Source organism: Clinocottus analis, unplaced genomic scaffold (genome assembly GCF_023055335.1).
Source record: "Clinocottus analis isolate CAN_PGR_092001 unplaced genomic scaffold, fCliAna1.0.p SCAF_3, whole genome shotgun sequence".
Lineage (NCBI taxonomy): Eukaryota > Metazoa > Chordata > Actinopteri > Perciformes > Cottidae > Clinocottus > Clinocottus analis.
The window spans coordinates 2,598,141-2,614,958 of record NW_027176042.1 but is presented as its reverse complement, the minus strand read 5'-3'; the positions used below and the strand labels follow the sequence as shown (position 1 = coordinate 2,614,958).

The window sequence follows — 16,818 nt, the reverse complement described above, 5'->3', positions numbered from 1 at the left end:
GTTGTGCTGGTCGCCCTCACAGGGTTCAATCCAGCTTTACATTGCAGACTGTGAAGCAAAATAATTCCCTAAAAGTGGCAAAAACATATCATTTTATATTTCAACAAGATAATAGATATTCCAGTGTAAAACCTATATTTTAGCTTGTCTCTAAGGTGAAGTAGTTTATTTATTCCTTCACACCAACCTGAATATTTTAGACGCTTGTATTTAGAAAATTCTTTTTTTTCTACGGTTCAGGAAACATGTCACAGTAACCGTCACTGGCATCACGTAGTTCAAGAAAAATAAGATTTGGGACTTAATAATCACAGAAATAACTTGAGATTGTGAGTCCTGCTGCGGTGTAATTGTGCACTGCAACACAATAATTACAATGTGAAAATGGGGCAAACGTGACTGTAATATTTCACGGATCATTGAACATCTGCAGCAGCATTGTGTTGCTTATGGAAGGAGTGGATGTTATTATTGCTAAATATCATCCAGCACAAATCCACAAATGTGTCTCTGTCTCTTGAAAGTTCCTTGAAGAGCTTCTCGGCGTCTTCCTCTCCGTCAAGACAATGTGACACAGGGTTCATGCTCCTGCAGCAGGTTCACTTGCAGCATTTTAACCACAAGCATGATCCTTCTCACAGAAGCAATGTCGAGCCCTTCGTCCCTTCTCTTTGTAGTTTCTCTCAAATATTTGCATCGTATATCACACACACAGGCTTGCGTTTGAACACAGTCAGTCCTTGACATTCCCACACAAAGGCAGATGTACACCTCAGACTCACGCATGTGCACACGTATCGCCAGTTGTCTGCAGAAGCGAGGGTCCTGCCGGCGGCGCTGCTGCGGCGAGGAGATAACAGGATGCTCCAATCACAGCGCTCCCCTCCATCCTGCCCAGCAGGCCCCTGATGGACGCCTCCCTCAGGTGGAGGATGAGCAGCTGTAGCTGACATCACACTTACAAAGGGCCGCGCTCCAGGTGTTACAGCTGGATCTGGAGGACGCGTTTGACGCCGGCTTGTGGACAGTAAACGTGCACAAGAGGTGCACCGGCCCGCGGCTCGATAACAAATACAACTTCTCCCTCGGGCGGATTATTTTGTGCATTCCCCTTTTTTAGGTCAAAGTGAGACGCGTGGCTTCAGCCAAGGGATGAGCCGACCAATGAGAGAGAGAAAGGATGCAAACGCTGAGACGCGATGAGGAAAGCTGAGCGCAGAGCAGAGGAGGTCGGCTGCAGAGGAGGTGAAGGATGCGTTACTCCTTCCTTCCTGTCGGCACTCAGAGAAGGACAACGTGCTCATTTCCCTGAATTACAGTGCACGACTAACTGTTTCCCTTTGTCGTCTCTCTCGCTTTACTTTGCCTCACAAAGTGCTGCTCTGTGCTGTCAGAGGCCTCTCGTGTGTGCAAAGAGAGAAACACTTTGACCAGGACAGAAACACACAAATCATAAATTATCCTGAATTCATTCACCCCATTTATTGCCGCCTTAAATTTGTTGTATGCAAACATTTATGTTTGTCTACCTTTTGTTATTTATGACGCCGTAAAAGCCAAGATGAATCAGTTTGTGTTCCCACAGATGAGACGTGCTGTCATCTCTGAACCTCTGGATGAGTCACAGCCGTGGAAACATTTATTTCATGGATATGTTCTGTTACAGCGGGACAAAACTCACACTGCGAATGGAACGTGAACACACACACACATGAACGTCACCCTGTGTTACGATGTCAAGGTCGACATCCTCTCTGGCTCAACAGTCATGGAAAGCATCCCATGTTAGCGGCTGTGAGCAGTTTAAGAGCGTAAAGAGTCTCAGTGGGAAGGAAAGCTCCTGGGAAGCAGATGATTAGGAAGACTAATACTGTGGGAAACTGCCTCTAATTTATTAATCACACCTTGGAACAACACAACAAGGTAAATGGATCCCATTAATTACAGACGTTACAAAGAATTAGTAACATTCATACATTGTTAAATTGGGAATAATCTCAGCCCTGTGGCATTGTGTTCAGATTCAACTCTGCTCTAAAGAAACATTCACATAAATAAAACATTCAAAGGAAGAGAGTCACAAATAACTCTAAAGCTCATTAGAGACATCGTGAACATGGACACACATAACATGGATATGCATAACATGGATATGCATAACATAGATATACATAACATGGACATACATAACATGGATATGCATATAACATGGATGTACATAACATGGATATGCATAACATGGATATACATAACATGGATATACATAACATGGATGTACATAACATGGATGTACATAACATGGATATACATAACATGGATGCATAACATGGATGTACATAACATGGATATACATAACATGGATGTACATAACATGTATATACATAACATGGATGTACATAACATGTATATACATAACATGGATGTACATAACATGGATATGCATAACATGGATGCATAACATGGATTATGTCCGTGTTAACGTGGCTGCATGGGGTCGGATCCCTGGCGCTGCGTCTGTGTTCATGTTCTCCACAGACTCTGCATCAGTGCAGGGACGATGCCGACGTGGCTCTCAAGGTGCAAAATCGGCCTCCACGTTGCAATAACATACCTATATCGCACATGTATGTTGCACATGGGGGCCACGGTGGTGTGACGTTTGAGGGCCGTGGTCCTCGTCTCCTGAGCGTCGGCGTGAACGCGTCCCGTCTCTGCTGCTGCGGCTCATCCGAGAGCTGACAGGTTGACAGACGGCCATTAGAGTATTATTGTGACATCACGGGGGATTGTGAGCAACGGATTCGGGGCGTTGACCCACTTGGCATCCGTCGGGGCCCCTTGTCCTTCCTCCCCGCCATCAGGCGATCAATCCTCACATCTCGACAGGAAGTGACTTTTCACCTTTTCCTCTCGCGGCAGGAAGTCTCACAGCGCTGCTGCTTCCTCTGTCGGGGGGAGGGGGAGGAGGAGGAGGAGGAAGGAGAGGAGGGGGAGGAAGGAGAGGACATGGGAGGGGGGGTCACGGCTACGAGGATGTGTTCAGACTGAACCAGCTATTGTGTGTCAGGCCAAGGGCGTTTTGAAGTGGGTGAGGTTTAAGGCTTATCCCGGTGGGATTTAAAGCTGCGCCGCTTGTTCTGGCCGCGGGTGACTGCTCGTAGCTCGTAGCTCGTAGCTCGTAGCTCGTAGCTCGTAGCTCGTAGCTCACGTGCGACGCAGCGGCTCACTGACAGCGCAGGACGTCACTGAGCTGAAGCTCAGGAACAAGATTTGAGAGCTTTCATTAAAGCGTTCAGGAATTACCAAAGTGACAAAACATCAGAACTCTCTTAACCCTTCATGTGACGTAGTTTGCAGTCAAAGAACAGCTGAGGTTTATGGGTAACGTGTGCAGCGTCAGTATTAAAGATACCAAGATCTTCCAGTCGGTGAAGTGGATCTCCACTGTGTGTGTGTCTGTGTGTGTGTGAGTTCATAAAGATATGCTAATGTCTGGGTGCGTGCGAGCGTACGTGCACGTCTCCGTGTCTGTTTGCATTAGTCCTCGTGTTTGGCCTCGGGGTCCAGCGACAGAGGCCACAGCTGCAGCCCACAACCCTCTGCTCCCGCCGGGCTGCACCGCCATCGCTGTGTCATCCCTCAGTATAATAATACATCTGGGATGGAGCGGCACGGGGCCACGTCTGGTCACCGTGACTCCGGCTTCAAATTGGGCTCATTCTAGTTCTAGCATGAGGGTTAGCGTGGATGCTAATGCCAGGAGCTAACCCACTGTGTGTGCTCCCTGCAGATGAAACAGTGAGGTACAGTTTCACACTGTGTCAACCCCGATGCTACGCTAACACGCCCACCTGCACATCGACAGAGTCATTAGTTTAGTCCACCTGTTCATACCAAGCGTGAAGATTTATACAGTAGAAGATGGAGGAGTGTAAACACTCTGAGTGTGACGGGTTCAAGTCTTTTCAGGAGGACATTCCTCTCTGTGTCTGTGGCAACAAGAGAGCGAATGCTCCCACTGTAAAGTCCTTTTATGTCCAGTAGGAACAATGCATCCAGTCTGCTGAAGGGCATTTGTGTATTGTATTAACGTTTATTAAAATATGTGAATCTGCTGTTAAAATGACTGAATGAGCTTTTAGAAAAGCCGTGACGGACGTCGTTCAACGGCATCACGTCCTCAAGTGTAACTCTCTGTTTGTGCTGGTGATGACACACAGTCGCCTTCACACCTCCAGGTAGACCCGACGGAGCCGCAGGGGGTCAAGGTGAAGGTCAAAGAGGTGGGAGTGGATGATACATGATGGACCACGGCCCCTTGATAATGGCTGCCACGGATTAGAGGAGACGGTCAAAAGAATACGCTGCGTTACCTTATGGCTTTAGGATTAAATGAATTCACTTCCTCTGTGTTATTGTCAAAGCCACGATAGCTTTAGCTTACACCGATGAGACATAATGCAACGATGAATTAACATGTTTTTACATAAACATGCAAAACAAATGGTTGTGACTGCCGTGAAACGCTCATCCTTGAGCCCTCGCACTTAATAACTGCTCCTGAAACGCTGGATTTCTTTCTGGCATGTTGTTTATGTGTAAATATTGTGGAGATTAATGACATAATGCAGTGTGTGTTGACAGAGCTGACCTCTTGACCTGCTGCCCTGCAGGCGGATCACAGGTCAGCAGCTGAATAGAAAAACTATAAAACGCTGTTTGCAAATCGGTGCTTTATAGTCGCCTCCAGAGACGAGCGATGCTCATCAATACACAGCCTTGAAGTCTCTCACCGCTGCTGACAGATTATGAAAAATTCATAAATACTCTGCAAACGTCTTCCTTTACTGTGAAGCCCTCTGGAGGTCCGGTTCAGCTCCTCCACATGTTTTTCAGACTCCGTCGTCGTCGTCTAACGTACAAACAGAAATTGTTTTGAGGACGTGGAAAGTTCCACCGGCGCCGCTCACCGCCTCTCGCCGACTTCCTTTCTGGCGCGCGGTCTTCAGAGACGCGCTAAAACGAGTGGGTCATCCATCACAACAGAGGGGAGAGCGGTAAATTTATCGCTGTGGAAATGGGTCAGAGCGCCGCGCTGATGGAATAGACGGAGTGTAATTAGGACAAGGTTAGCCCGCTTCACACGCAGGCATGCGCACACGCACACGCTATTTATTATTAAAGACGTGACACACATACGTCGGAGGGAGTGTTTGTGCGTCTTCAGCGAGCGACACGTCACGCCATCACCTCTCACTGGAAGCCGGCTTCATAACTTAAAACAAAACCAAGTAAAAATCAAATCTCTCAAGCAGCCGTGATGAATTATTACACTGCACAGGCCTCACACGCACACGCGTGCATCAAACCCTCAGCCAGCTGACACACATCTCCTCCTGCAGCATCGTCTGATCGCTCTTCATCTGAAAGCTCTCAGTGTATACGCATGAGAGTGAACTCCCTCGCTCTTCCTCCCTCATGCTGCTCCTCCCCACTCGCTGGTTCCTGTCTCTCATCTTCCTCTTCATCCTTTACATTTCCTTCACCTTCCCTCAATGCACAGTTTACAACTCGTGCTCATTTTCACACGTCTCCGGTCCCTTTGGATGTTTCTCATTTCCACTGCCGTCAAAACGTCGAAACACCTTCCTCCCCACTTCCTTCTGTCCATTCCTCCTCTGAGACACACACACACACACACACACACACACACACACACACACACACACACACACAGCGCTGCCCCCTGTCGTCCGGGCCGTCCTGTAAGCCTGTGGAGCAGATGGGCTCCGGCTGACTGACTGAGCTGTGCTCTGACAAACTGTCTCTCTGTACAGTGTTGCTCAGATGAGGGATGATGTCCTTTGCACGGGCGCTAATCTAAATCTGGCCGCCCACAGACTTGCCAACGCAAAAGCTGGCAACCGGTCAGACAGATCTGGCATCTCGAGCGCGTCGACACAGACAACCCAGAGACGTGTTTGATACAGAAGAGCCATCAGTTTGACTGTTTCCAGGACGGCAGAGAAAATATTGGATGGAATAATTCTCACCCTGTCTTGGAGAGAGGGGTCCATTTGTTTTGGGAACTATTTCATGGCAGGAAATGTGTGAACTGGGTGATATTGTTGGAAGTGAAATCTTCATCTAGGGATGTTTTTTATCGTTAAACATTACCAGACAAATCCAGTACAGATGGCCAAAAGAAAGCACTGAGAGAGTAGTACTATATTAATACTATATATGTTAGATGTGACTCGTTAGGGTTCAACCCATCTGGGTTTGTGAGAATCAAAAGTTTACTTTTGTATTCATTCCTTCTCTTCAACATCTTGTGTAAACTTCGTCCCCGTGTCCCAACACACATCATCTGCTGCATTTAAAGCTACGACAGGGAACTCTGCTTCTGTGTTGGTTTTGGCGCCCCCTGTGGACGGACGTGGTGGTGTTCCCGGCCACCAGATTCCCTTCTCCAGCAGAAAATACTCCTCTCTCTGTTCGGCATCAGGTCTGAGTCTCAGTGAAGCTGCTTGACCTGCACAGTCGTCAGTATTACACTCAGACTGTTTCATAAGCAGTTAAAAGTTCATCATAATAACTTACAGTTCTAGTATTTATATGGCATGCTTCAATCTACTTCTACTCCACATTTCAGAAGGAAATATTGTATTTTTTACCTCACGTTGAGCTGACAGCAGCAGGAAGCAATATCTTAACTTTACAATATATAAAAGGCTTGTACAATAAAATGTAAATTAATATATTGTATTCATGTAAAACAATTACATTTAGCAATATGCCGTCACTCTCTGATTTATGAACATCATGAACAAAATGTTGGTGCGTCAGAGGCGACGTGGTTTCAGGTTGTGGGAATAATCTGTTTTTAATCCTAACCTAAACATTAACTTGACTCCCTGACAGACTTTTCATCACATCTCCAACGCTTTCTGTCAGACTCGGACTGACAAACAAATCCTCACAACATCCCGCATGAGCGCTTGTATTGAGTGTTGTCGCCCTCTCCTGGTCAGTAGCTGAACTGTGTGTGTCTGAGGGAGCGGTGGCTGAGAGAAGGAGTAAGGTCATGAGTTGGAGACGGTGCCAAACGCCCCTTTTCCCACTTGGAGAGCAGATGGCAGCTCCCCGGTGCACAAGGCTACCAGCAGACGCCCTCAGCAGGGCGTCCGACACACACAAACACACACATCAACAGTATTGTGAGTGTTATTCTCTACGAGCAGCGTACACACAGACGGAGACGCGCTCATGAATGCGGAGGCTCGACCTGAATTACTTTCAGCTTCATCCGGGTCAGGATGCGTCTCCAGCTCGAGCGTTACTCTCTGCAGCCAGACTCTGGCAGGTTGGAGTCACTCTTTGTTTCCTGCTCAGTGAAAAGTGTATTACCTTTAACAGCTGGGACCGCGGCCATCTTTGATCTCAACCCCTCACCTCTAAAGTTTCCTTGCAGCTATCGCAGTGACAACATCTGATAAAAGACCGGGCAAAGTACTCACCTCTGTGGTAGTTCCCACTACAGTCGCTGTCTGCGGGTCCACATTCTGCATATTCTAGGATGTATATATAGTATACTACATACTATATGTGCCTTTAATGATCCATGACTTTCCCTCTTAATGAGCTCCTAATCAGTGCTTTATTAAAGCCAATGCACTGGAAAAATCGATCACTTACTACTATAGAAAATGGCGCCTACATGACAAGGCTGCCGTCTATTTTCTGCCACAAATCTGGAAATAGAGGGATTGAGCTGTCCGTCATTTCTATGTCGCGGTCTATAAAATGAAAAACATACGTCTCTTCTCTCTTTTCCTCGTGTCTTCATTGGGTTCAGTACAGTTACCTGCTAACATTTAGCATAAAGAGCTAACAATCTGTGAACGTGCTAAAGCGTTGTAACTTTTGATTGACAGCACATCGTTTGCGATCCCGCCTCCGTTCACAACGCAGCTCACTGTCACGCCGAGGCGTGCTGGCTGACGCGCTAAGGAGGCTATGCTAAGCTCAGCTGAGTGGCGTGTCGCGACGGGATACGAGGCAGTTAGCTAATGTGGTGTAAAAGGATTTAGAGGATTTGACCCTATCAGCAGAGATGGCACTCAGAGAAGCTCTGTTAATGACTCTAAATGAGTCTGTGCCCGCAGCATGCTAATAATGGTGGCAGCAAAGCCGGGCTTATCATTTATATGGAGGTTGTTTTTTTATTTTTTTCTGCAAATAGTTATTTGCTGAAAGTGTTTTCAAGTCCATGTGTGTGTGTGTGCACAGTGTTATGTAAAGGCGCGGTAACACAGTGGCTTCTCTGGAACAATCGCAGCTTCTCACATGGTGCTGGTGTGAACTTTAAGGGAGCTGCTCTTCATCTTTCGGTGTCTTTGCCATAAGAGTCCGTAGAGTCGCTCCGGCGCTTCGCAGCCGACCGTCTGCAGCTGTGCCGAGCGGCTGAGAATGATTGAATCCGAGATGTCGGCGGCCGGCCCGGCTGACTTCCTCCGGATGAATTAAGAATAAATGTACCGTGCTGAGGATGAAATTGAGTTTTTAACCACTTTATTAGTTTCCTTCACATCTGCTGGAACTCTGCAGGGACTCCGGTGACGAGCTGTATCGCTCATCTTTTTTCCTCCCGTCCAATCTAAACCCAACACCCTCCGTGCTCTGCCACCATTCACTACAACTGCTATTTATCAATCTTGGAGAGGAATTTGACAGGAAAAAAAAGTGTGGGATAAATATATTAGATATCCGATGAGTTAAGCGAGGGCTGATTTAAACATTCAGCTGCAGCTGCCAAAACTAAACGGTGGATTCAGGAAACATGAGCGATCGCTAAGTCTGGGCTTTTAAACCCAAAGCAGAGCAGCGAGCATGCGTGCTGTTGCCTTTTCAATAAAGGTGCCTCAACATGCAGGGCTCCTAGTCAAAAACAAGAAAGATTGATGTACTTCATGAATTTATACATTCCTCATAAATCAGAGCATTGCCAAAGGAATAGTGGTCTTTTTTTTCTCAAAGTATAAGCAGCACAACAACTCTTTAAATTCTTTTACAGACAAATACAGACTGGATCAATGCATGAATACCAGAATATCTCTATCGCATTTGCTTTCATTTCCCATGCATGAAGTCCCATCATTGCAGGGCATTGGCTCAGCTTGACTGATGGGACAAAGAGGTGTAGCTGCCAGCTCCTGCAGCCCCCCCGCTGGTCAAATCCTCTTTACCGGTTTCACTATGACAGTCTGCCCCGCCATCCTTGGCTGGTCATGCAAAGATAGGACAGGAGCTCAGTGGCCAGTGCCAGCGATGCCCGCTAGAGGAGGGAGGAAGAGAGAGAGCGATAAACAGATGGAATAACGGGCAGAGAAAGAGGGCTACGAGCTAGAGAAAGGGCTCTCCCAGAGATTGGGTTGTTCTGGATCACAGCTACCCTGGAGGGTCTGCTGAGAGGCAGCAGGTCGACTATCGACTTCCTCTAAGGGCAAATTATTTAATATCCGATGTTTAATTCATTGATTGATCCACATGAATGGAAATGTTTGCGCTGCGTGGATTCATCTCTGAGAAGAGGAGCTACTTGTTGACTGAAAGCTGGCGTACGCTGCAGCCCCACATAGCTGTGGAGGTGTCTGCAGTTGCAGATGACTGCCAGCACTTGTTCTTTTCCCCATAATGTAATGTACGCCCTGGCCCACGGGCTCCAGCTCGCCATTGTCCCACACGTTGTTGTTTTCCATTAAACTTCCAGCATTTTAACGGCGATGCTCCCAGTGGGAGGCGGTGGAAAGCTGGCTCGTTCCCTTACAGCGAGCCTGTGTGCAGTTGGGCTCATGCGTGGGCGTGTTGTTGTGGCTGAGCTGATGGACGCTGTTGAGATTAAATGTGTGTGTGTGTGTTTTGTACACCACTATATTAACCAGCTCCACATTAAACCTCTTCCCTCTCTCCTGTGTCCTTCTATCTTCCAGGAATCACTTTCAAGGGAATCAGTCATCTCTTCTTGGCCTGGGGGTCTTCTAGAAGGTCGGACCTCCTCGCCACCATGAAGGGGTTGGGTACCAACCGTAACAGACACCTGTCTGACTCCTGTGAACCTTCCCCGGGCCATCCAGAGGCCCTCTACTCCCAGAAGACCAGCACTCTCTCACGCAGCCCCTACCTGCTGAGCCCGGCGATGGACCACTACGGCACGATGGACCCGCACCTCTACCCGTCAGCCAACCCGGGCTCCCTGCCGCCGGACTGCATGCTGCCCCTCAACAACCAGCTGTCCAACAGCAGCACCTTCCCCAGGATTCACTACAACTCCTACGACCAGTCCGACTTCTCCCCACCCGGAGACAGCATCGGGGGGATAAGCACGGGGACCATGGGCACGTCCATGTCCCTGGGCATGGGTATGGGCATGGGAACCGGTATGGGCATGGGAACCGGTATGGGCATGGGAACCGGGATGGGCATGGGCATGGCAGGGCTGAGTGGACGAGCGCCTATGATTACGAGCGGCTCGGCGACTATATCGCATCACATGACAAAGAACCAGGCACCGTCCAGCCTGATGGAGTTCGACAAGCAGCTGCCCGGAGGCCGCGACGGGTTCAGCACGTTGCAGTTTCACCGAACGTCTGCGGTCGCCGCCGCAAAGCAGCACACGGACAGTCCCGGTCGGATCCGGTACATGCTGCATTCGGTGCAGAAACTCTTTGCCAAGTCCCAGTCACTGGAAAGCCACAACATGAAGGGGAATTTCAACGGACGCTCCACCGGCAGCGGCGGGGGCTCGTCCGGCACCGAGGACGGAGGGAAGCAGAATCGCAGATCCAAAAGTAAAGATCGGGGTACGAAGTCAGAGGCCACCGCCAAGCGGCGGCCGCGCTCCAACATGTCCGGCTACTGGAGCTCGGACGATTTGGACAGCAGCGATTTGAGCAGCTACCACAACACCATGGCCATGGTGACTCTGGGGCGCCCGGCTGGCCACGATAGTCAGGGGGTGCAGGCCAGATACATCCAGAGTGGCTACAACACCATCAGCTCCTCCAAAAGCAGCAACGACATGAAGTATCAGACGCTCGCCGGGCCTGGGGGCGCGGGAGGCCGCGGACAAGGTGGAGCGGGAAGAATGGCCGTCAATGATAACGACTACATGAAAGGAGGGTCCTGGTCCACGCTGACCATGGGCCAGCCGAGGCCGGTGATCCAGAAGGGCTCGGCGACTCTGGACAGGTCCATGCTCAAGTCCAAGTCCTGCCAACCTGAACTACCTTGCAACTACCTGCAGGTTGGACGGAGGGTGAGTAGGCCTGGAGTGAATGTAGTGCTTGGTGAAAGGAACATTAGCAGAGGGTTTACTTGCCTTTTGACTTGGTTGCAGCAGGTTGACGAATATCAACGCGCTAACACAGTGCTAAAGGGATGGATTGTGGGTTGATTGACTCGTTGTGTCCGCTTCATGCCGCCTGCAGGGGGATTGGAGCAGCACGTTGGGCCGCAGCGGCGCTGCCAACGAGATCCCGTGTCGCCGGATGCGCAGCGGCAGCTACGTGAAGGCCATGGGAGACATGGAGGACAGCGATGACTCGGAGGGAAGCCCCAAACCCTCGCCAAAATCCGCCGCTCGTCGCCAGAGCTACCTCAGGGCTACACAGCAGTCTCTGAGCGACCAGCTACCCCAACGCAAGTAAGACCGCAGAGCGCCGCTTTGTTATGCAGGACATGTTCATATTCCACCGTAAGGGAGGGGGGAGACTCACGTCAGAGACACAATGCGCGGTCCAAATGTAAACCAATGCAGACACATGATCCAGAACACCAGACTGCAAACAGCTACCAGCAGGGGACAGGTGGTTGTTTTTATAAAGAGACGAACATGATGAGCTGTGAATGTTTTCTGATGCCATTACAAGTCTGTTTACCTCAGTAAAGTCTGCTAGAAAACCATAAAACAGATCTAAGCATCTGTTTAATTGCTTGATGTATAACTTGAAGGCCTTTTATCCGGTTTGAGATCAACTGTACTTGGTTTAAAAGATACCGTGTGGGCATTTTAACACGTGTGGCCATGAAAAGTGTTGCTTTCCAGGGCTCTCAAGAACACTGAGTTATGAATACGGAGTAGCACGCCTTCCCAACAGTCAGCAGAAAATAAAAACGCTCCTCTTTTCTGGACGTAGAGGAAAAGAAACCACGGCCGGCTTCACTGTGACAGTGTGCAGGAAGACACAAACACACACACAAACACACACACGGCACGCCGCGCTAACTCATGCATAGAATTAAGTGGTGTCAGACTCCCTGTGGTGCCCCACATGCCGGCCTTACTGCCGGAGCTCAGCTGTGATCCACCTTCCCACTGTTGGGCCCACAGAACCGGCCCAGAGGACGCAGGCAGCGCGGTGTCGTTTACGTCACATGACGCCGGCTTTTGTTTCCACTCAACCGGTAAATCACCAGGAATCAGCCGCCGCCTCTCCGGCCGACTGGCACCGCGCCTCGCTCGCCTTTAAATTACACGCTTTCTGAAGCAGACACGTTGCGCAATACGTCCGCTGTGCAGGCGCGGCGGGACGAAGAGGAGTCGACTGAAAATGACAGAAAATGCATTCGCAGTCTTATATTTGTGTCTGAAAGGCGAAGTCGAGCAAATGTAAGCGAGACAGAAGCACAACGAGAGATAGAAATACTTTGCACGTTTCTATTTGAACTGTCTGCAGGGTTTAAGGAATGTTTATCAAGACAAGACATAAAACGCAAACTTATAGGTCAACATATTGTCCTGAGCCAGAGGTGAATGGATAAACTTTCAGTTTTCATCAGCACATGAATATTTTAATCTTTTTAATGTTAACTCCAGAGATTGAACACTTTCTTCTTTACAGCACTAGTTGTTGTTGTCTTAATCTTATAAATATTAATATCTGTGTCCGCTCCATGCAAACACTTGATGCACATTCCCGGTTGCATCAGAGGAAGATTGATGGAAGGTTTCTTTCTCGTCCTGAGCGACACATGACACACATCCAACATTTCAAGTCCGTTTGAAGTCTATGTTTAGAAGCGTATGGATTTATTCTTCCCCGAATGCGTGCTTGAATGACTAACCCTGCTCCCCCTGCCGATCCCCGACCACCCGACCCCGCTCTCTCTCGCCGCGCTCCAGCCTGAGTGGCATGAGCAGCCGAACCCTGGACTACAGCTCGCTGCAGGGCGAGCTGGACGCCCTGTGGTCGCCCCTCCACAGTGTGTCCTCTCTGCACCAGCTGGGCAGGTCCATGAGCAGGTCAGTGATAGGTCTGTAAGCTCAGGAGCGCGGTGCAAAACAACAACAACAACAACAACAAAAAGGCTTTTTAGTCTCATTGGATCATTTACTCCCGATGACTTTGCACCGCCCCCCTCAGACGCCTGTGAAGTCAGCGGCGACTCCAAATGCCAATTCATGCCCCGCCGCTAACAACTGCCAACCTCCCTTCAGCTTGTAAATACCATCTGCCCGGCGCTCTCCGCAGAGAGGCGGCGGCGTGTGACACCGGTCTAATGGGAATGGTGGCTCACTGTCATGTTACCGTCACTGTGTGCCAACAAGGAGCATGCGACACGTGAAATGTGACTTTACAGCTGCAGTTTGATGAGACTCAAACTGCAGCTTGGTCTTTGCCTCCGTGGTGGCACAGAGGGCTGTACACATGCGCCGCTTTGCATGCCCAGATGTGACACTGGCCGGTGCCAAAATGAGATGAAATTGAATTGAAGAAGGATTCGGATTCACGGTGACTCATGAATGAACGTGGAAATGAAAGGGTGGCAGCTTGAATGACAACCTTATCCTCCTTTTATCTCTCTTTCAATGTTTTGGGTTTTGCTGATCATTCATTTTTCTCCCGCCATCCACGTTTCCCTTCATCGTACATTAACATCAACCTCCCTGAACATGTCTTCACGCGCTCCTGACGTTTCACATCCTCAACACGTCTCTTTTATCTTACTTCACCCCTCCCCTCCCCTCTCTTCCTAGCTGTCTTCCATCTCTCAGAGAGCTCTCCAACAACCGCAGCCTGGACAACCTGGACTGCATCGACGGCCCCGTCTCCTCCTCGCCACACTGGGACGACGATGACTTCAGCCAGGCCTGCAGCACCTTGGGCCGGCGCAGCTGCTTGGGCCAGGTGAGAGACGCTGAACACTGTTTGTTTGTGTCTCTCCTGCTCTCATTCGTTCAGCAGAGATGTTTCTAACGAGTTCAGAACACAATTCACACGACTTGGCTCCGAGCAAACTCTCTACTTTGGTATCAGTCATCGGTTTCAAAGACTCTTCGTCCGCCTTGAGCTACAAACACTCATTTCCGTGGTATAATTAGCATTTTTCACAGATACCGCTTGAATGACAGTCGTAAAATGTTCTAATGTTGTGAACCTAAGAGCTGAATGAATGGCGTTGGTAGTTTTGAGTCTAATTTATCTCCTGGCATGAGAGCTATTAGCCTCCCGCTGACGAGGTCACAGAGATGATGAACAACGCTGCGGAGCGGCTCTGATCTTTTTCAATGAACCAGTCGAATGAGGCGACGCCGGCTATTAACACAGGATTTACACCCAATCTCATGTCACATTACAACTAATGTGTCCAGTATATGAATTTATTGTTTTGAATGTGCACGCTCAGCAGCGTGCAGGAACGTTTCCGATGCAATATGATTTAGATGGGTTGAGGTCAAGTTGTACAACTTGGACGAGCTGAATCTCCTGCTCTCACCAGCTCACATGCTTCTGTTAAGTCAACCAGCAACTTCACTACCAACTCGTGTTTAACTCTGTCAACCAGCAGAGGACGGAGCCGTCATCTGCTTCACTCGCTTCAGAAGAAGCTTCAGTGACGTCTCTCGCCTCGGCTTTTCTTCTGCATTGTGTAGTAATCTGACAGGTCTTACGTCGCTGCAAGGAAGCTCAAAGAAATGAAAACGCATGTTACAGAGGACATGACAGCCCATCAAGAGACGCAGCAGAGGAGGAAGAACCACTGGTTCCACTGGTTGAAGACCACTCCATTTCATGTCATCCCATCAGATGGAGAACATCCTTTACAGAAGCTGTCAGCTGGGCGGTTACTGGTCCCTCCAGTGCTGGGAACATACTGGGATCAGAATGACCCGACTCCTACGCTACTGGTCTCCTGACTGCTAAACGACGCTAAATAAAATCATGGAAAGGATTTCCACACGATTAAACTGCTTTCTTTAAGAAATACGCAATTATGTTGGTCCAATGTAATTCACTTGAGTCGGATCAATTTAATTTATCAGCGTTAGTCAAACCTGAGTTACTTGTGCCGGATTAAATTAAGACAATTCAGTTGGTTTAACTTGTTTTATTAATGTTATTTTAGTCATGTAGAATTAGTTTAGCCAACCCTGTTAGGTGAGGTTGGACACAACCATGGTGCATGTGTTCAACATGAAGTTGAGTCATCATGAGGTCATCAGTGAGCCATCTCACAGCTGAAGACATTCATGCACATCTTTTTCTGCATTTAGATGATAATGGGTTCCTGCGAGCCAACCGGTATCTCCTCAGTCTTCTTCGTAAAGACCGGGCCGTCGTCTTGATTGATTTTCGCGGTCGAGCCTCGACACTCGATTCTCTCGGTTTATCTCAACATGAATGGACTTCATGCAAATCCTCCACGACTGGATCACGTTCTACATACATGTTACGCTCTAGTAACTCTAACAATGTCCTGTCTTTTTGGTGTGCTGTCTCTGCTCATGTTGGCCCTTGTGCCCCCTGCAGCTGCGGGACCTGGACATGAGTCATTATGAGGACCGCAGCTCCGAGTCCACCTTCAGAGACTCGCGTTCCCACTCTCAGGACAACCCGGAGCCTCTGGACCTGCCCATGCCCACATGCTTCCGCTCCCGCAGCCACAGCTACCTGAGAGCCATCCAGGCCGGCTGCTCGCAGGACGACGACACGGCCTCCATGGACTCGGGCTGCTCGCCGCCTCCCATCGACACCACTGTTCGCACCTACAGCACCAGCACTGGTGAGTCGCTGCAGGGAGAGCGAGTGCTGCATTTGCTGCAGATGTATTTATTTTAATTCGTAAACCATACGACGTGGCGCCTCGGACTTCTTGCTATGATGCAGTGATGTGTGTTAGCTAAATGTGACATTACACACACAATATGTTTAGTGCAAATCTGTTTTGCTTATTCATTTGGTTTAAGCTTTGATGATTTATTTATACATATTCCAGAGGGCCACCTTGTTGGCTTCAGTTGTATATTTCTCATAACTTTACTTTGACTGCTCTTCGCTGCCGTGATCCTGGGTGGGACGCTCGTCCTCCAGCAGGCACACAGCAGCGTAGTAGCTCAAATGCAGCCTCTTTTGCCCACGCCAGACGGCCTTTCTACACAGTGGAAGACATGGAAAGAGCAGTTTGGCTCTTACCTGATAGCCACTGGCTTGGACAAAGCCCCAAAGGAGAAACAGCTTGCAATTTTTCTTCAGCGTTTTGGGACAGACAGACAACGCATCCTACCCCCACACACAGGTAACACACTCACAGCTCACCTGTCCTCGTTGTTTTGTGTCCCCAATCAGTTTACCACATCAAGGAAGACGCAATAGTCACAAATAACTATCAAGACCAGCTTGGTGACAAGAGGCGCCACCGTGTGGTGGAGCCTCGTCAGTGAAACTGAACGAGCTGCTGCAGACTTGTGTGATGACGTGCATCTGCTCGGTTGATTATTACCGTGAGTGTCCACCACGTGGCGCTCTTCCCCGCAGT

General features: G+C 49.1%; 1 protein-coding gene across 6 annotated transcripts in view; it reads left to right on the top strand.

Moving 5' to 3' along the window:
* Positions 1–16,818, top strand: part of dlgap4b (discs, large (Drosophila) homolog-associated protein 4b) — an 85,925-nt gene that overhangs the window by 56,525 nt on the left and 12,582 nt on the right. For 3 of the 6 annotated variants that reach the window (XM_068593500.1, XM_068593501.1, XM_068593504.1), the window contains exons 4-9: positions 9,993–11,317; positions 11,490–11,704; positions 13,184–13,303; positions 14,039–14,189; positions 15,813–16,065; positions 16,426–16,578. In XM_068593500.1, the coding sequence (XP_068449601.1) occupies positions 10,067–11,317; positions 11,490–11,704; positions 13,184–13,303; positions 14,039–14,189; positions 15,813–16,065; positions 16,426–16,578 (2,143 nt within the window). In that variant the 5' untranslated portion in view covers positions 9,993–10,066. The remainder of the gene's footprint in view (positions 1–9,992; positions 11,318–11,489; positions 11,705–13,183; positions 13,304–14,038; positions 14,190–15,812; positions 16,066–16,425; positions 16,579–16,818) is intronic. The other 3 variants (XM_068593502.1, XM_068593503.1, XM_068593505.1) reach the window with 3 other exon arrangements.